The 19555-nt window shown below is 46.0% G+C and overlaps 2 protein-coding genes across 2 annotated transcripts; both read right to left on the reverse strand.

Moving 5' to 3' along the window:
* LOC121604417 (WD40 repeat-containing protein SMU1-like) lies at window positions 1-9189 on the reverse strand. The gene is made up of 12 exons (XM_041933924.1): window positions 9164-9189; window positions 7929-8139; window positions 7702-7854; window positions 7509-7619; window positions 6378-6500; window positions 4997-5116; window positions 4677-4793; window positions 3175-3302; window positions 1559-1685; window positions 1324-1485; window positions 189-341; window positions 1-99 (listed from the first exon to the last, which is right to left on the reverse strand). The coding sequence occupies exons 1-12, from the start codon at window positions 9187-9189 to the stop codon at window positions 1-3; spliced, it is 1530 nt and encodes a 509-aa protein (XP_041789858.1).
* Window positions 9190-13978: 4789 nt separating this feature from the next.
* On the reverse strand, window positions 13979-19089 carry rps6 (ribosomal protein S6). The gene is made up of 6 exons (XM_041966848.1): window positions 19008-19089; window positions 18198-18329; window positions 17559-17769; window positions 16123-16269; window positions 14669-14826; window positions 13979-14115 (listed from the first exon to the last, which is right to left on the reverse strand). The coding sequence occupies exons 1-6, from the start codon at window positions 19011-19013 to the stop codon at window positions 14020-14022; spliced, it is 750 nt and encodes a 249-aa protein (XP_041822782.1). The 5' UTR covers window positions 19014-19089; the 3' UTR covers window positions 13979-14019.
* Window positions 19090-19555: the final 466 nt, after the last annotated feature.

A 19555-nucleotide genomic window follows, 5' to 3' on the forward strand; every position in this document is an offset into this window, starting at 1 on the left:
TTAAGGTTTCCAAAGCCTCAGCAGGCCGTCCTCGCTGTACGTGGCGATCAGATTCTCGCGTGGGTGGTGGGCGATGCCGATCACATCCTTCTCGTGAACCTGTGGGTGCAGAGGAACACGGATCGTCACGCGTCCGGCCTGGATGTCAGGTGAGATTCAGTTTCATTCACGAGCGTGGGTGAACTTACAGTCAGCGTTTTCTGCAGCCTTCCCGTCGTGTAGTTGAAGCAGTACAGCACGAGATCCTCTCCCACGCAGTAGATCCACTCCCCGCGGGGCGACACGGTGCAGCACACCAAGTCAGCGCCTTCCTTTCTGTCCGAGCTGAAGGTCTTCACAGTCTGACGGCGAGGGGGGCAACACATTGAGGTATTCAAGATTCTTTATTGTCACTGAGCATGACATGCCAATGAAATTTTCATTGCAACCCCCATGTTAGAAACAAGATAATAAGAAAGATTAGAAAGAATAAAATTAATATAACTACAATAAAATAAACCAACATGCAATAAAAATATTTGGAAATGCAATTAAAAATATACCAGAATGAAAATACACTAAACAATAAACAATAAAATATACCAATGAAATGTGCAACAGAATAAAATATACCAGTGAAATGTAGCGACAGCAGCTGAAATATACTAAAATGTATATAAACAGTAAACAATAAAATACACCAATGAAATGAAATGTACCAATATACCAAAATGTATATAATTTAGTTAAGTGTGTGTGTATACTTAAATGTAAAGTACACAGAAGGTGCAGGTGGGGGTGTAAAGTGTGCAGTGGTTCACAGTTCTCACAGTCTGTCACTCCAGTGAGGGGCTGCTGGGGGTGACAGCTCTGACAGCTCTGGGGAAGAATTATTGGCAGAACTAAAACACGGAAACCTTAAAATTACAGACAGAAGTGGTGGAATGAAGACTGAGACTCTATGTGGGGCTGCTATTGGTCGATTCTGTCCACCGCTCTGGTCCAGAGTGAAATATCTCAACAGCTATTGGACAGACTGCTGGAACATAGAGACAGTCGATGTCCCCAGAGGACGAACCCTGCACACTTTGATGATCCTGTAGAAACTTTGGGCATCACTTACTTTTTCATCTAGCGCCATCATCAGGTCAACATTTTAATTTGTCCATTATTTTGGTTCATAAGAAAACAGTCATTGTCCTTGTGCGCATGTTAGCATGTCGATGTTAGCATTTAGCTAACAGATAACGGCCAAGCTGCGCTAGCAGAGCAGCCTACTGAGCATGAAGGATTAATGTGGATGAAAGAAACGGCAGACTCGAGGTGTTCTGGAGGTTTCCTCACCTGGCCGTGCATGTTCATGATGACCACTGTGTTGGAGTGGTTACAAACCACAAAGTGCTCTGGGTTCTGGGGCAGAGGGATCACGTTGTTGACGGGGACTTCCGATGTCAGGGACAGAGATTTGAAAGTGTGGATGCACTGGCAGGATTTCGTATTCCAAATCTAAAACGTTAAATAAAAGAAATATAAGCAGACGCTCCGGCTGCAGGATGGCACTGATGGTGGCTCTCTGTACCTTCACTGTGCCATCAGATGAGGCGCTGATGACGTGCAGTCCATCTGGAGTGAAAGATGCGTCATTTACAAACGAGGAGTGACCGGTGAACTCCTTTAGTGTCTTCCCCGACCTCAGCTCATGGATTCTGAAAAATGGACATAAAAGCTGTTAAAAAACACTAAATCCCACAAATCCCTGTGCCTGTTCCGCAGACCAACATGTTGCTGAGCAGCACGTTTTATTTTTAGCTCCCGTGGAGCGACTGGGTGCAGATCAGCTAAACCGCTCACTGACTGATTTCGCACACATCAACAAGTCTGAGTCCCGGCTCGTGGACGCGAAGGGAGGGAGCACGTTGCAGCTTTGTGCCCGAGCACATGGTCTCGCTCGCTTCCACCCACACAGCACATGTGCTTTCAGCACAGCAGAGAGGCTCAGCCCGCAGCCCCAGGACCAGGACCAGGAATAGATATCCAGCTCCTCAGCCCTCAGCTGTGTGTGTGTGTGTGTGTGTGTGTGTGAGACAGACGTCCCGGCCCTGACATGTTTCCACTCAGGTGCACAGCTCAGGTGAGCGACATGTGATTCTTCTGCTTTTCAAAGGTTTAAAAAAACAGAAATGAACTAATAATTAGCAGAATTTACACATCAGCTCATTTAATTAACTGACTGCAGTTTTTATCTTCAGCCTGTGACCTTCAGCCACCGGATGTCCACTAACAACACTTTATTGTCTCATACTGCCAACAGGTTGTCAGTAGGAGATTAAAAAAGCAACCACTGACCTCCTCCTCAGCTGGCCGAGCGTCGTTTTTAAAGTCAGTAAAACATCTGAAACTAAACTTCAGATTATCTTTGACACTGTCTGAGAACAGAAGACTCATCCGTCTGCTGCTGAATCCACCTGAGGAGGTCTGCTCGTGACCATGGCAGCAGATCCTGGATCAGCAGAGAGCTGCAGACGCTCGGCCAGTGAAGAGTCAGACTGTAAACTTGTGACGAAGAGTTAAAAGTTAAAAGAGGATTTGTTATCTGCCCTGAACTCCTTCTCGCCCGCTGTCCTGCCTCCTGTTCTCTGCTCCGGGTTCCTGTTGCGGTACCGTTCTGTTAATCTGACGGGGGCCGTACAAAGAGCTCGCAGCCTCCCGCCTGAACTCACATTCGTTCTGAAACTTTAGTGAATCATGTCTGAGGTCAGCTGAGCTCTCGCTTCCTCCCACAGCTGACGAATGAAGGTTCAGCACCGTGTTGTTTTTCTTTGAGAACGATTGTCAGCTGTTCTCTGTGGTGTTTCATGTTTCCATCTATTTCATCTAAAACATGAATCTGTACACGAGTTTATTCATCGTTAATGTCACGTCACGTCAACCTCTCTGAGTCCACACAGAACGAGTTTACAGTCCGCCTGGAGGCCAGCGTTGACTTCCATCACTGATATCACATCAACAATGTTGTCATCGTCAGTGTGTCAGACGTGCTTACATGCAAATATGCAAATCTGTAAGCCGTCGGCGTGTTGGCGTGTTGGTGTGTTGGCGTGTTGGCGTGTTGGTGTGTTGGCGTGTTGGCGTGTTGGCGTGTTGGCGTGTTGGTGTGTTGGCGTGCACTGAAGGCCTGAAGGCCCGACGTCCCACCTGATGGTCTGGTTAAAGGAGGCGCTCAGGATCTGGTTGCTGTCCTTGGAGAAGCTCAGACAGGTCACACCTTTGTTGTGGGCGTGTTCAAACCTGCGCAGGCACAGGCCACTCTGGATCTTCCACACCTTCCATACACACGCACACACACACACACACACACACGCACGCACACACACACACATTTGTTTGGGAGAACAGATGCAACGAGCCTCACCTTGAACAACAGTATTAACTGTCACACCACACGTTTCACACCAGGACTCTGATAACAGACTCGGCTTTAAACGAGACGGAGCGGGTGTGGACTTCAGTACAAAAGCAACTAAAAGGAGCTATAGCGTTATCACGGGCTACGCCCATAGTCGGGAACATAGAATTTCCCCCATCCATGTCTGACAGGGCCTACAGAAGATGGGCGGAGAGTGGTTTGATTACGATAAATCAACTACTTGATGGGCAGGTGTTTAAAACTTTCTCACAACTTCGAGAAAAGTTTGATTTACCTTCAAGTGACCTATATAGGTATTTACAAATCAGACATTATATTATAAAAAATACAGATTGGGAAAATATCAGGAGAACCTATAAGTATAGAAACCCATTTTATACATTTATTTGAGCACCTTGTATCAACAAAGAAACAAATATCTCATATGTACAAACTGCTAATGTCAGAGATGTCAGATAACACACTGCAGATTAAACAGCAATGGGAACTAAATACAACATTAGATGATGAATCTTGGGAAAACATATGCTCGAGATGTCACGAGGGGACTGGGAGTCAACTTTGAAAAGAATTCGACTGGAGGGTCAAAACAAGATCCTTCAGGACACCCTTAAAAACTTTTGTCTCCAAAACCAAAACCAGCAATAAATGCTGGAGGAACTGTGGTATGGTCAGTGACCACACTCATATATTTTGGAACTGCCCAAAAATACAGACATTTTGGAAAAACATCAAAGAAGAACTGAAGAAGATTTTGGAAATGGACTTCCTCCTGGACCCACTTATATTTTTATTAGATGTATTTCCTAACCACCTTTTCACTATCGAACAACGTTTCATAATGCATATTTTGTTGATGATTGCAAGAAAAATGATTACTATCAATTGGATGAAAGCAAGCCCTCCCATGATTTCACATGGCTACAAACAGTAAGGCATGTCTCCATGATGGAGTCCACGACTGCTCAGTTACAGTTAAAAATGCCTACTTTTTTACGAAGATGGACAGCAGTCATTGACTATCTTGGTTAGGACACCCATACCAATATTTAGTTTTTTGTCTTTTTTTTTTTTGTACTATTTTTGTAATGTAACTGTTGTCTTTGTAGATATGTATTGAAATAACTAAATGTGTGCTCTTCCTGTATTGTTATTTTTATATGACAAATGAAGCCCAATCTCAACATGAATTTTGTTTTCATGATGTTAATTGCCTGTTTTTTGCATTAAGGCAATAAAGTTTTAAAAAAAAAAACGAGGCGGAGCCAACCTTTATTTTTCCGTTCTGAGCTCCCGTTGCGAGCAGATCGGTGTCCTGACTGAAGCACATGCACAGCACGGCGTCGTCCATCATCATGAAGCTGTCCTGGGCCTGGTACTTCAGATCCTGACTCATCCAGACAAACACACGTACACATGCACAATGAAATACATCTTTTTTTTCTGTTAATTAATCAACATTTAATAAGACAGAATCACATCAGCAGCAGTTAGTTCAAAAATATCCAAAATAAAGTCAAACAATAAATTAGAAAAATAAAGAATTGAAGAAGTCTCAGTATTTTAGGAGTAATGATAAAACATGTTTACCTTACTAATTTTTCCAGTGTTGAAGTTCCAGACCTCAATGAACCCGTCCACTGACCCGGTGACTAAGTACTTCCCATCAGGGGAGAAACGGGCGCACTCCACATGAGACCGCCGTCCAAACTGCAGGTTAGAACGACACGTGGTCACATGATCTGCCAGAAAACGTGCTCGCCAGATACACTGAGATATAAGACAAACGGATTCAGCAGCCAATCACCAGCCCGCAGTCTGACGTGAGGAGGATGAAGGTTTGACCGCAGGACAGATAACTCAGGATGGAAGTCTGTGTGTGTGTGTGTGTCTGTGTGTGTGTGTCTGTGTGTCTGTGTGTCTGTGTGTGTGTGTGTGTGTGTGTGTGTGTGTGTGTCTGTGTGTCTGTCTGTGTCTGTGTGTGCGTGTGAGTGTGTGTACGTGTGTGTCTGTGTGGGTCTGTGTACGTGTGTGTGTGCGTGTGTGTGCGTGTGTCTGTGTGTGCGTGTATGTGTGTGTACGTGTGTGTCTGTGTACGTGTGTGTGCGCGTGTACGTGTGTGTGTGTGTCTGTGTGTGTGTGTACGTGTGTGTCTGTGTGTGTGTGTGTGTGTGTGTGTGTGTACGTGTTTGTTTGTGTGTGTGTGTGTGTGTGTGTGCGTGTGAGTGTGTGTACGTGTGTGTCTGTGTGGGTCTGTGTACGTGTGTGTGTGCGTGTGTGTGTGTGTGTCTGTGTGTGTGTGTGTGTCTGTGTGTGTGTATATGTGTGTGTGTGTCTGTGTGTATATGTGTGTGTGTGTGTCTGTGTGTGTGTATGTGTGTGTGTGTGTCTGTGTGTGTGTGTGTATATGTGTGTGTGTGTGTGTGCGTGTGTGCGTGTGTGTGTGTGTCTGTGTGTGTGTGTGTGTATATGTGTGTGTGTGTGTGTGTGTGTGTGTGTGCAGGGTTCAGGAAGAAGATTCAGTCTAAATTTGGAAATGACTCATCAATAAAAGAAGATTTTTATTTACTGTAAATTTGCTTTAATACGCTGCAAAATGTATGTGTGGCTCCAACTGTCACTATGATTATTATAATGAATATTATCGTTGTTGTTGTTGTTGTTGTTATTGTTGTTGTTATCGTTGTTGTTGTTGTTATTGTTGACAAACAGAGTGCTCTACAGTGTCGTGTAGCCTCCTGCTGTATATTGAACATATAAAAGGTGCAGTGGTGGAAGAAGTGGCCTGATTTTTACTAAAGCAAAACTATGACACTACAAGTAAAGTAAGAACCTTACTGAAGTAAAAGTATGTGTTAATGCCAAAGTATTAAAGTATCAGAAGTAAAAGTACTTCAAACATACAGAAAAATGGCTCCTGTCAGTGTTGAACTATTAACTTGTGTGCAAGATGAACCCGGTGGCGGTCTACCTTGATGTGGCGGTACAGCTGGGTCGGAAAGCTCTCTTTCTCCACGTGTCGCTCCTTGGCGCCGGAGCCGTCAATGGTGGTGTCGGGGGACAGGTGACCCGGGTACTGCTGCAGCCTCATGGACTGTGGAGCAGAGACAGAAAACACTGAAAACACACCTGGGCCGACCTGCTAACGACGACAGCAAACAGCCCTACAGCTGCTGTTTCACGCCTGGCTCTGATTGGTTCCCGCAGGTTGTGGATATGAAGGAGGTTTTCATTCAGTGATGCTGTGAGGCGCAGTGCTCCTCACACTCGCTGTGCTTCATGATGGAGGGCAGCAGCTCCTCCATGCTGCTCCTCCTGCAGACGGAGGGAAGGACATGACTCAGCCTGTCCACAGGTACAGATGAGACGGACCGGGGACCGAGTCCAGACCTGCTTTATGACCCTCCCTCACTGTCCTCCTCCCACACTCTTCTCCTCCTCCCTCACTCTTTTCCTCCTCCCTCACTCTTCTCCTCCTCCCACACTGCTCTCCTTCTCCCTCACTCTTCTCCTCCTCCCACACTCTTCTTCTCTTCCCTCACTCTTCTCCTCCTCCCACACTCTTTCCTCCTCCCTCACTTTTCCTTCTCCCTCACTCTTCTCCTCCTCCCACTCTCTTCTCCTCCTCCCTCACTTTTCCTTCTCCCTCACTCTTCTCCTTCTCCCTCACTCTTCTCCTCCTCCTTCACTGTCCTCCTCCCACTCTTCTTCTCCCTCACTTTTCCTCCTCCCTCACTCTTCTCCTCCTCCCTCACTTTTCCTCCTCCCTCACTTTTCCTCCTCCCTCACTCTTTTCCTCCTCCCTCACTCTTCTCCTCCTCCCACACTGCTCTCCTCCTCCCTCACTGTCCTCCTCCTCCTCCTCCCAGGTGTTGTAAGACTCTCTGCTGCCTTCATCTTTCTCTGTCTTAACTTGTGTATTGAACTGAGCTCAGGAGGCTCGTGGAGTTCATCCTTTATTGGTCAAAGTGATGATTGACAGGAGGTTTTCACCTTTTCCTACCTGAGAAATGAACCAGGTAGTTTCCGGATCTTTGGCTCACAGTCAAACATCGACTGTCTCACAGTTTTGAGAGATATTGATCGCGATACTCACACCGACTTGTTCCAGGAGCCCCATGAGGCGAGAAGGAGGCACCACACTGACCTCCCTCACCAGCGCCTCCGCTATGGCCCTGCGCCGCTTCTCCTTGCTGCTGCCCCTCGGGTAGGCCTGCAGGAGGAGGACAGGACAGTGCTTTATGAGCCGCTTACTGATGCAGCTGTGTGAGAAGGAGGCGCCTTCGCCGTCTCACCTCCCGAGGGTCGAAGTAGGAGCTCGTCAGCAGGCCCTCTAAGTGGTCGTACCGCTCCGGCTGCGTCTGCTTCAGCATGATCATGGGGTCGGTCTGTCTGAGGAGTGAGCGGGCCGCCCCCACCTCCCTCATCTCAATGAGCTCCATCACGACCTGTTAACGAGATCAGATGCTGCTAACTCGATAGAAACAAGGCGGAAAGCAGCAGCTGATCGATCAACGCTCACCTGCTCATACAGATCGATCAGCGTGTTGTCGGGCAGCTTCAGGGACTCGATCGCCAGCAGGACGGAGTCCCAGTGGCCGCTCTTTATATCCGCGATGAAACTGTCGATGCTCTCCACCGTGTTGAGGGACACGGTGGTCTCCTCCTGCAGGGTGGTCAGTGTCCGGTACAGGTTGTTCTCCTTCAGGTACTGCATGATGAGGCGGATCACACTGGAGGAGGAAGGTTGGTGTTAAACCTCATGCTGACTGATGGTCCTGCACACAGAGTAAACTGAGTCACAGAGAATTACAGTTTCAGCGTCGTTTCTGTATGAGAGTATCAGCTGGACCCTCAAACCTCAGCTGCTGCCTGCATGAGGCCACAGATCGCCTGTAGTTCCTGATCCTGCTTCATGCTGACGGACTGTCCCTGTCACATCCCACCTTCCTCCTCTGCCTCCTCTCCATCCGTCACACTGCAGGAAGTTTTGAGGTCTTTCACGTGCATCAGAGGCATTGACTGGAGACTGGATTAACGTCACCAACCCAGCTTTAACATTTTCTCCCACTAAGCTCTGAGAAAGCCCCCACCAGACGCGTCTGTATGTGCCCACGTCTCCCCGCAGGAAGACTGAACAGCTAACCAATAAAAGAGCACACCCACATCCCTGCCAGGGGCGGAGAGCCTATTAAATCAACAGGCACATGTGGAGGGAGCAGACATGGTGCACAGAGGCTGCAGACCCGCCCCTCTCTGAGCATCAACATCACATTAAACGGCTCAAACCGAGCTGTGGAGCAGCCTCGCGCGGAGACTGCCCACGTGTGCAGCGCGCAGACCATAATAAACAGCAAATGAATGATTATTAACGACGAGGCTGGATGCAGGGAGACAAACGCCACCACAAACCGGAGGATGCGCACACATAAAGAACGACGTGGCAGAAGAAAGACAACGTTCAGGACAGTTAGTGGACTTTCTTTAAATGAAACATTTCAATAATTTCACATTTTAACAGAAGACGGAACTTTTGGTAAGACACAAACATCGCAGCCAAATCTGAGTTCCCCGAACGAACAGTAAATAATGTGTAATAGTAAATCATCTGAATGTGTAATATAAACCCCGCTGAGCTCTCTCCCCAGAGCCGCACCTGCCCTCTTCTTCACGTGCACAGGTGGTACTTCTCTGTTCTCATCATCATCAAACTGTCTCTCCATATTTACCAAAACCCCTAAATGAAAGCGCACTTACTCGGAGGGCTCCATCTCTGCAGCCATGCTGATGTTGTCTCCTGCTGCTGCCGCACCGGACTGACGGCGTGGCGGCTCGGCTCGGGCTCTGCGCTCGCTAGAGCCACGTGAAAGTCGTCTGCTGAGGACCACCCACTACACGTGCTTCTCTTGTGTCTCTCTTTTTTTGCGGCGGCCAGCGATCCCAAAGCTTGTGACTGCCGCTGCTACACCAAGTGTTGGAGCTACACCCCCTCCCTCCGTGACGCATGCCGATACAGAAGAATCACTTTGTGGGCACGTTTTGTGCAGCAGACGCGGCTGCGCTCCGTGATGCTGCGGCGGCAGTGAACCACGACAACAGCAGCATCAGCACCACCGACGGACCCTCGTGGCTCAGAGCGTGCTCGCCTTCAGGAAGCTCTGTGCAGGAGCCAAAACATCGCTCCAAACGTCCTCTAACGGAAAATCACCCCAGTGCGCATCAATATGCAGATCCAGAGCTGGCTGCGTCTGCGCCTCATGAGCTACTTTGCCTCGAGTTGCGTATTATTTCGCACAATTAATCCCTGCGCACATGCTGATTAGCTTCCTGTCATGACACTCTGCGGGTAAAAGGCTGTAGTGGGCTGAGTGTTAATCATCCGTGAGGTTTGCCTCTTCATTCAAACCGTTTATTTAATCTGCGTCTGTTTACAGCCCCACAATAAACCTGAGCCTCCTTCATCCTCACTGGTCTGCAGAACGACCTCCAAGCATCGCGTCACGCGTCTGAATGGAGACTTAATGTGCGTGAGGCCATTAAGGTGAGCCTCCACTGAAGTGCACGAGCCTAAATTTGTACCTGGCCATGTTTTAAAAGAACAAACACACCTGAAGGAAGGTAACACCTGCAGGACTTAACAGGCTGTAAACAGGTAATAGTGTTGGCGAGCAGTATCAGCTGCAGGTGAAGGTGAACGGAGACTGTCCCCTGAACACCTGTGACCCGGTCAGGTAGTGTCCACCTTCCCTCAGCCGCAAGGCCTGATGGGAAGCTGCGTTTGTTTGTGTACACAGAACTACGCAGACTCCGGAGTCTCGTCTGAGTATCGATTACTGATTATCGAGCTGTGATGGCCGAGAGGTTAAGGCGTTTTCGAAATCCAATGGGGGTGTTCAAATCCTGCTCACAGCGTTAACCCTCAGATTTAATCCGTGTGATCAATAAACGAAATCCAGTCAATTAATCAATAATTTCATACAGTAAGAACATCTCTCTCCTCCTAACAAGCAACAAAATGACAAATAAGGAAACATAACACTGATAATATAATATAATAATAATAATAAAAAGCTTTGGATATTTCAAAATCACTATCAAATCATTGCTGGACAATACAACCAATCACTCATATGATCAGCTGTTCACTTTCAGTTCACTGAGGGAATAACCTGCAGAATATCTGAGTAATCTCACAGTTCGTCAGCTGAACTGCAAAAATGCGAAATTTGTCACAGAAACATCTGGAAATTAGATGCAGAATAAATGTGGAGAAGTGGACAACAGACCCTGACCAGACCCTTCATTATTAGAAAACTAATAAATAATAAACCTAATTTGTGAAGCAGCCGACCCCAAAAGACAAAGAAAGAAAGAAAGAAAGAAAGAAAGAAAGAAAGGCGCGCTTCGGCTGCACTTTTGGTTTATCATTACGTCACAGCTGCCTGGACATATCGCGAGAGCTGGCGGAGATCTGCTGAGCAGCACGCGCGCAGCTGGCGCGCTAATTGATTACTAATGAGCGCTGTGCGGAGGAGAGAGCTGCTTTTTCCTGAATGTCGTCTTCTGCAGAGAGTCTACAAAGACGTTTGAAACGTTTCTCACATTAAGACAAGTTTCTGTGTCCTCTGTAGGAAACATGCCGATGAACAACAACCAGGTGAGAACAATCCAGGTGACAGACCTGCTCAATGACGACTTTGAGTCTTTGTAAAAGTGAGTTTTTAAAAATGTCTTCTGTTTGAATTTTTAGCGAAATGCTTTGAGAGATTAAATAATCTATTTGAGTCTGGGGGCCTTCGTTTTGATCATATTGATTTTGTTTTATCACATGATCAGATTGACCTCATACAGATCAGCTGTTTATGAATGAAATGAAACCCTGAATCTGTGTCTGCTGTCCTCTGGCAGAAGGTCCAGAGTGCAGCTGCCAGACTGTCCAAGCTGCCGGTGGTCCGCTCAGCCTGTGCCAGGCTCTCCGTCCTCTACAGTGACACTAAATGCAGGCACCCCGGCCTGAGGTCTGTGTGTGAGGGGCTGGAGAGCAGCGTCACAGCTTTAGCCTCACCTGCCCTGGTTCACCTGGAGGCCCACAGTGAGTGCTGTCAGGGCGGTTACTGAGTTTACTCTGACTAACAGATGTTTTCAGCAGAGATTCGTCTGTGGTGTGCTGGTGCTGTTAATAATTTTTACTTAAATCAATATAATACATTAATTTATAGTGTAATATATGTAAGTTTGTGGTTTTACTGGCAGAGATTAGTTACTGAGGTCTGTTAGAAGGAGATTAAACTCCAATTTGGCTGCGTCCTGCCGTCAGTTTAAGTTAACCAATGAATGATTCAAGCTGTCATAGGACATGAAAGGTTTATTGGGACTCTATAACAGGATGAGCTCAGTTCAGAGGGCTGAATTAAGGTTTTATATGTTTAAATTAATTTATTCAGTTAAAGCTAAGAACCAGTTTATATAAACCATCACTAGCTATGACACTATGAGCCTGAATGACTGATAAAATCAGGTGCTAATGGGTGATAACTTTCAGTTTTAGGGTCAACATCTGTGCTGAATGAGTTTTGAGTTTTCATTCACAGCTTCACTGTCTGGATTATTTCCAGTTTCCATTGCAAATGACATTGTGTGTAAAAGTCTTGACTGGCTGGAGACGACGTTCCCGGTGATTCACGCGCCCACAGAACAGGTACGCTTTAAAGCCTTACCAACTGCAGGTCTCCTCAGACTGCACCTTCAGCTCCCACCACCTCTCCTGGGTTTTGTTGTGTTCACCCAGATCGTCGCCACTGCCAAGAACAAGATGACCGAGATCCAGGAAGCTCTGAGCAGCGCGGCCGACGGGACCGTGGGCCACGTCCAGCACACGGTCACCTGGCTGACGGGCAGGGTGCCGCGGGCCGAGGACCGGGCGGGGCAGCCACTGGTGGAGAGAGCCATCGGCGTGGCCAGCGTGGGGCTGGACTCTGCTCTGAACATGTCAGAGGCTCTGATGGACCGAGTGCTTCCTCCCACTGAGGAAGATGAAGGTACATTGTGTGGATGCACATTCAGAAGTTACACTTGCTGTAATCTGTCACTCTGAATCTCTGCCTGCTGACTTCACAGAAGAAGCTCACCTGTTGGAGGGTTTTGAAGCGGCGACACTCAGGAGAGGTTACCTGGTCCGACTGGTCTCGCTCGTCACCAGGCTGTGCAGGAGGACCCACCACGTGGTTGGGTCCAGGATGCAGTCTGCTCAGGTGAGCTGCTCGTGCACTTTAAAGGAGTTGTTTGACATTTTGGGAAATGTTTCTTGCAGAGTTAGATGAGAGCATTGATACCTAACAGCTGACCTGCCTCAGGTCAAAGGTCACAAACTATCATCTGTTTAATCTACAAGAAACCAAGTGAAAACCAGCTCTGCTTTTCTGAGTTCAGTGCTGGATTGTCTCTTGGTCTGGTGCAGCAGATATTTGACTTTTGGTCAAGGTTATAGAGAAAAAACTACATAATGTGTTTTTTTCCTTTGGTTGCCTAGAAACGTCAGTGATGTTGATCCCCTCATCTAACGAGAACACAAAAACGTGAACTGATCCTCTAACGAAGAGGAAGGCTGAGTCTGCAGTACTCACCAGCACCTTCTCTAATATTTCTCCTTCAGGCAGTTTAACTTTGACATGAGAGTAACATTAAGATTTAATAGAAGCTTTAGAATTGATTTTATTCAACAGCTCTGGTTTTGAAATCAAATAATCTGTCATAATGGGAAACGCACAGGTGTCTTTTAGCTAAAGAGGAAACATTGTGCACTGAAATACCACCTTTGTCTCTCGCTCACCAGGTCTCCATGAATCTGTCCGGTCCGGGTCTGGTTCAGGACCTTCAGACCAGCTTGCTGAGCTCGACCCGGAGCCTCCAGGAGCTTCCTCAGTATTTGCAGCATCGGCTCGTGTCCGCGTTGTTCTTCATCTCCCAGATGTATAACTTCAGCCGTCCGCCGTCCCGACACCGCCGGTCTAATCAAGACGGGCGTCGTCTCAGTGCCTCCGAGGTCTCACCTCACAAGGACGCAGTCCAGGTTCACCCAAAAACCACACCGCCCGTCTGCCGGAAGAGGAGGCCAGCCAAGACGCCCCCGTCCGATAACGGCTGTAATGTTAAAGGATGTGTTGGTCGCTGATGTAGACGACTGTAACTGTTGATGTATGTTTGTGCGTCCCAAAGCTCCTGAACAGGAGCGACTGGCCTAAAATAAAAGTTGAACATTCATGAACTGATTCGTCGTCTTGCAGCTGATCAGAGACAGAAGCCGCTGACGCCTGCATGCAGAGCTCAGCAGTTAGACACTAGAAAAGACTCCATGTTCACATGTTTGTGTGTGGTTGCATAAAAAGCTCCACACTGCACAGCTTGAATGATGTTCTAGTAGATCAGCTGTTGAATGATGAAAAACGAGCCTGATGTTTCTACAGCATCTGATGAGCAAAGTATGTTTTCAGGTGATCTGTAGGTTCAGGTAAACCTGCAGTCATACGTTCAGTCTTCAGGTGTTGGAAAATAAAGAGAATGACATGAAATGGGTGTTTTTTCAGCAAAACATGACTTTATTTGACTTTGTGATTTCACTTCTGGCTGGACTCTGACTTGGATGTGGATGCTCTCAGAGAAGAAAGGCGGCGCCTCTTGGCGATCTGTTCCTGGCGCTTCTCCTTGGCCTCCTGTTCACACAACAAACGTGTGTCAGTGAAATGCTTCAATACAGCCGCTGGTACACAACTTAATTCACTGGCATCACACCAACATCACAGAGGAATCCTCAGCGTCTTTTCAGTTTATTCTTAACAGAAGCTGGCAGGTCTCAGCAATGATTCACTGAAGGCAAAGCGTGAACTGCTAATGAGACCCGATACTCTGACTTTAATTTGTTTAAACAACTGTTTCAACATCTAGCTGGCCTGCTAATCTACAAAATATGATCCCACCATGTTACTTCAGTGTTTTAAGATCAATCCAAGCGAAACAAATTCTAACTTTCAACATGTTGAACTGCACAAATCAAACTGCTGTTTGTGTAACTGGTGTTTTATCTCTGCTTGATGTTCTTTCAACTGGTAAATATCCACCATAATATCGCTCTGTACGAATTACCAGGAAAAAACTGTTGATTATTTTCAAAATAATGTAAAAAGGAACATTCGACTCATTAATCTGAAAACAAAGAACTGTCAGCTGAACAGTTGAAGTGATTTGAAGTTCCTGGTTGCACATCACCTTCATCCTCTTGGCCAGCAGCTTGGCGTACTCGGACGCCTCCTCCTTGTTCTTCTGGGTGCGCTGCTTCTTGAGGGCGATGCGGCGGCGCTTGTGCTGCAGCACACGAGGCGTCACCAGTCTCTGGATCCTGGGAGCCTTAGTTCTGGGCTTCTTGCCTATAAGTGAGAGCGGATCCAGTTAATACCGACAGTGTGAAGAACGCCAGGTGTGGTAAGGACAGTTGCAATAGGTGGAGAATGCCCAAAGCAGCATCAACGTGATGAGAACCAAAATCAAACCCTACTTCTCTTTTTTCTTCATTAGCTTTTTTTTTTTATCCGATACAACACTGATTTGATTCCTACAAGCATTCAGGGACACGATCGGTTCAACACCGACTAACTGTACTGAACTCTTGAGCACAGGAAGCTCTGAACTCAACTTTATCTGCAGCTTCTGGTTTTGCAGAGTCGACTTCAGAATCCAGCACAGCTGCCCTGTGGTCCTGATCTCAGCTTGGTCAAAAACCCGACCCCCGCTAAACACAAGCTACACTCTAAGTACAGCGCGACACTGTACCTGCCAACATGTACAGTACATGTGGGTCCTGGCAGGATGTCGTTACCACGGTGATGTACGGAAGCCACAAATAACAGCTGTAAGATTCTTTTTGCCAGAAACACAGAAATACTGATTCGGCAGAAATGTGAAGGGGCTGTTACTTTGGCACAGCATCAGCCAATCACCACAGTCCAACCTCAGAGGTACAGAGGACGAAGCTCACCACTGACCGCCGTGCTTGTATAAACCATTGTTGCTTCATGTTTGTATGCACCGGTCGGTGTTTCAGTTTCATTTCTAGAAACTTAAATCATGGGAGTAGAAAACTCTGTTTGTACTCTTCAGCCTCTAATTGCATCATATACAGAATAATAAGATACTGTGCATGTGCGTGGGGGGGTGGTACATTACACTAGGGGGTAGCTGAACGGTGGCGCAGTGATCCTAACATATTGTGGCATTTTGAGTTTTACAACAAAATAAAAAAACTTGAGCTTGGTACACACCAATAAATGAACTAAATTCTAGAATCGTAAAAATGTGAATCGTGGCAGCACGTCCACTGACTGTCTGGCATTTTCAAACCAAATTTTCAGACAAAGCTTAAAAATACCAAAACCTACAACACCCCGAAAGCCAAACCGTGTTTACATTTCCCTGCTGCTTCAATGGTTAAAGTATTTTAAATTCCTGTTTCAGCCACAGCCTGATTTATGTTTGAGTTCATGTCTTAATCTCATTTTGAAGAAACCCATTTTGCCCATTAACTTTTAACTGGCACATACGGTCCTGTGGCTCATGACCTCCAGCTTCACTGGAAGTCAAATCAATAACCAATAAAAACCTACATTCAGTGATCCAGGAACTCGTGGAGGCTAAAGTCAAAACTCAGAGTGTGAAAACAGTCGTACCTTCTTTAGTCAGGGGTCTCCTCACAACATACTGTCTAACGTCGTCCTCCTTAGCCAGGTTGAAGAGCTTGCGGATCTTGCTGGCCCTCTTGGGACCGAGACGGCGAGGGACGGTGCTGTCGGTCAGCCCGGGAATGTCCTTCTCACCTGAAGAAGAAGAATCAGATCAGGAGAAGATGAGTCTAATACTCAAGCTGATTAAACACAAGTTCTCTTCACAAATTTCACTGCACTGAAGTATTTGCATGATTTTCAACAATCACTAAAAACAAATTATTAACGAGAGAAAGAAGAATTTAAAAGGGGGCTGCTGCCAGTGACCAGGAAGACCGTTCACACCTCTGACCACACTGAAAACTGTTCGTCATGAGCACCATTCTAACTGTCCATCAACAGGAAACTACAGCAGTGTCCAAGAACCAATCACACTGCTGCATTGAGTCAAAACAACAAACAGTGTTGGTGTCATTCTGATATTACTGTTTGGGTTGTAAAGGATCATAAAACTGACGGTTCGAATCAAATCACAGGTCGGACTCACAAATGGGTTCACTTTTAGATGAGGAAAAAATGTTCACTGATTTAGTTTTTCCACAGAAAAAGTTCAGTGATCTCATTAAAATCCTTAAAATTAGATTTAGATTTAATATTCAAGAATCTGTCAACATGATTATTTTTCATTTCCAAAGATTAATTGCTGGAGACAACATGTCTCTTTCAAACTGTTTGTGATGTCACAAATCCTGTTCATTTTCCCGCCTCTTGATGTTGGATTTTCAGTGAGGTCAGAAACTTTGAGCAGAAGAAAATGTGACCTGTCCTCTAGTGTCAAATGCTGCACAGACCTCATTCATGCAGAATACAGTTCAAAACTACAGGAACAAGAAACAACACATTTTTGACTGGAGGGAGACTTCAAACATGCGCTCAGGCTCAGTCTCACTCTGATAGGCTGATGAGTAACCAATCAACACTGAAAGCTACTGTGGCACAGACAGTGAGCGAGCTGTGTGTCAATGGGAAGGCTGCAGATATTGCTAAAGTTGGAATAAAAATCGGTCTTTTGATCAATTTCTATGATGACAAACATGCCGTGTTTCCCAGTTACAACACCGAGAATGAAAGAAGTCACAACCTGCAGGATTTCACTCAATAGAGGCGAACAGAACAGTTTTCAAATCTGTACACATCCCACATTAACTCTGCTCCATTACACCACTACCTAGCATACACATGTGACAATGACAGAGCAATGCAGTTCAACCATCCACTGATCCTGGATCTGGTCGCATCTGGTAAGCAGCTCCACAGTTACTCTGGCAACACACTGTCCCCCCTTAATGACTACAGACCAATCAAAAAGGGTCTACTGGTTTGCCATAAACATAATTATAAGTGATATTACTGTATTTGTGTTTTATTGTATCATGTGTTACCTTTCTTGACAATGACCAAGTTGAGAACGCTGAGATTGGCATCAACGATGCAACCACGGACAGACTTGCGCTTGCGCTCGCCAGTCCTGCGGGGACGGTAGCAGGAGTGTCCCTTGCTGAGCAGCAGGCGCACACGGCCATGGGTCAGTACACCCTGCTTCATGGGGAAGCCCTGTTTGTCGTTGCCTCCGCTGATGCGCACCACATAACCCTGAAGGATTCGAGACAAGCTGTTACTTCTGTTTTCTACTCAGGGTACCTGGTTCACAATGTCTCACAGCCAACGGACTGTTTGCCAACACAGACTTTCCCACTAACAATTGTAATTTGTTAAATTTGATCAGAGATGAGTTAAGTAGTAGTTTCTTTTAAGATGGAAGAGAAGTGAGAGAGCACCGCTGTTTCAATCAGCCATGGTCATACGGTCTGATCGCATCTGGTAAGCAGCTCTGCAGTTTCTCTGGCAACACACTGTCCCCCCTTAATGACCACAGATCAGTCAGAAAGGGTCTACTGGTGTGCCACATTACATGAGTAAAACACATTTTAAGAAAGTCAAAGTGAAGTGCACAATCTGATCCATGATGTACTAATGAGGCGACATCATGTCCAAACAGATGAGAATAAACAGGACTTTACCTTCCACTCATCTCCCAGAGGGTCAGCAGCCACCTCAGTGGCCATTCGCTTCTCGTAGAAAGTACGCAGCTTACGCTCATCATCAACTTCAATCAGCTTTTGGCAGCCAGTAGCGGGGAATGAGATGTTCAGCTGAAAGAAAGAGTTGCAATGCAAATGTTACTACACGGACTACATCATGTTAATTCACGTAACGTCGGTCACGGCAGGCTACCAACAGTCCTCATGCAGGCAGGTGTGACAGGTAGCGTTAGCTGTGTGTAGCGTGAGAGAGACACAAGCTACTATTGGACTTATGAGGCAGGACATAAAGGAAAAAAATTGCCTAATTCACTATGACAAATATCGAGAAGCGTATTTGAGCTAAAGTCAAAGTCTTGTAGAGATTCAATGGCTAGGAGGCCTGTTAGCTTCTCTGTCGGCTAATAACTCATAGCCTGCTAACATTAGCCCTCTGTGCACTCCGGCCATTAATACAACCGCTTTGACGGCGCACAGTATAAACGGACAACACGAGAAGTTCAAGTAATGCTGCCAATAACAGTCGATAAAGACTATAATTACAGTCGACTGAGACTTGAACTCGACGCACATTTCTCTCAGTGTGCGGCCATGTTTCTACATCTCACTAGCCGACAAAATCGCTAGCGCTCGCTTTTAGCACAATCAAAGCTCATCCTAAGCGTCAGAGCTGTGATTGCTGCATCAAACCATTCCCCTTTAAAGTTCAGAATCATGTCATCCACCATTAAAGCGTATTTTCAAGAAAACAGCTTTCCACAGAGATTTATAGCTTAGGAAACATTGTACCTTCATTTTGCCAAACCGGCCCAAAGACGGTCCGCCACGGAAAAGAGACCGGATATCCGCCTCGTGCTCTCACATAGGCTTGAAATGTTATCGCGATAACTGGTTCGCTGAAATTCTCTCAGATTCGAGCTGAAGGTTAAACAAATTTCACACCAAAACACTGAAGTGAACGAATAAAACTGCATGAAAGTGATTAACCGAACCGAACCCTATCCGAAGAAAACATGTATGTCATTATCTCTTAATTTATTTATGTTTATCAGTGTAGAGGCAAGCTTCATGTGAAAAGAGCCACATTTCAAGATTGGTGTTCAAATATTTAACTGTTCAAAATATGTAAGGCTATTTATTTTATTTGTTAATTTATTTGTCTGATTTTTGTTTGCATATATAATGCTATAAATATAAAATAATATAAGCTCCTCGCAAGAGATGGAAATATGAAGACTCGTAAAATGTATTTCCCCAAAACTCAAACAAGATAAACAAATTATTTTTGCAAATGAATCATATAAATGAAAGCCTGTGACCATACACGTACATCATCA

This window comes from Chelmon rostratus, chromosome 3 (genome assembly GCF_017976325.1).
Source record: "Chelmon rostratus isolate fCheRos1 chromosome 3, fCheRos1.pri, whole genome shotgun sequence".
NCBI classification, from domain to species: domain Eukaryota; kingdom Metazoa; phylum Chordata; class Actinopteri; order Chaetodontiformes; family Chaetodontidae; genus Chelmon; species Chelmon rostratus.

Coding starts and splice junctions, on each gene's coding strand:
- LOC121604417 (XM_041933924.1), bottom strand. CDS start 9,189: ATGGCTGCAGAGATGGAGCCCTCCGA. Junction 7,620..7,701: donor CCTACTTCGACCCTCGGGAG/GTGAGACGGCGA, acceptor CTCCTCCTGCAG/GCCTACCCGAGGGGCAGCAG. Junction 1,486..1,558: donor CATCTGATGGCACAGTGAAG/GTACAGAGAGCC, acceptor TTAACGTTTTAG/ATTTGGAATACGAAATCCTG.
- rps6 (XM_041966848.1), bottom strand. Junction 17,770..18,197: donor CTCTGGGAGATGAGTGGAAG/GTAAAGTCCTGT, acceptor CGAATCCTTCAG/GGTTATGTGGTGCGCATCAG. Junction 14,116..14,668: donor TGCTGGCCAAGAGGATGAAG/GTGATGTGCAAC, acceptor TTGTGTGAACAG/GAGGCCAAGGAGAAGCGCCA.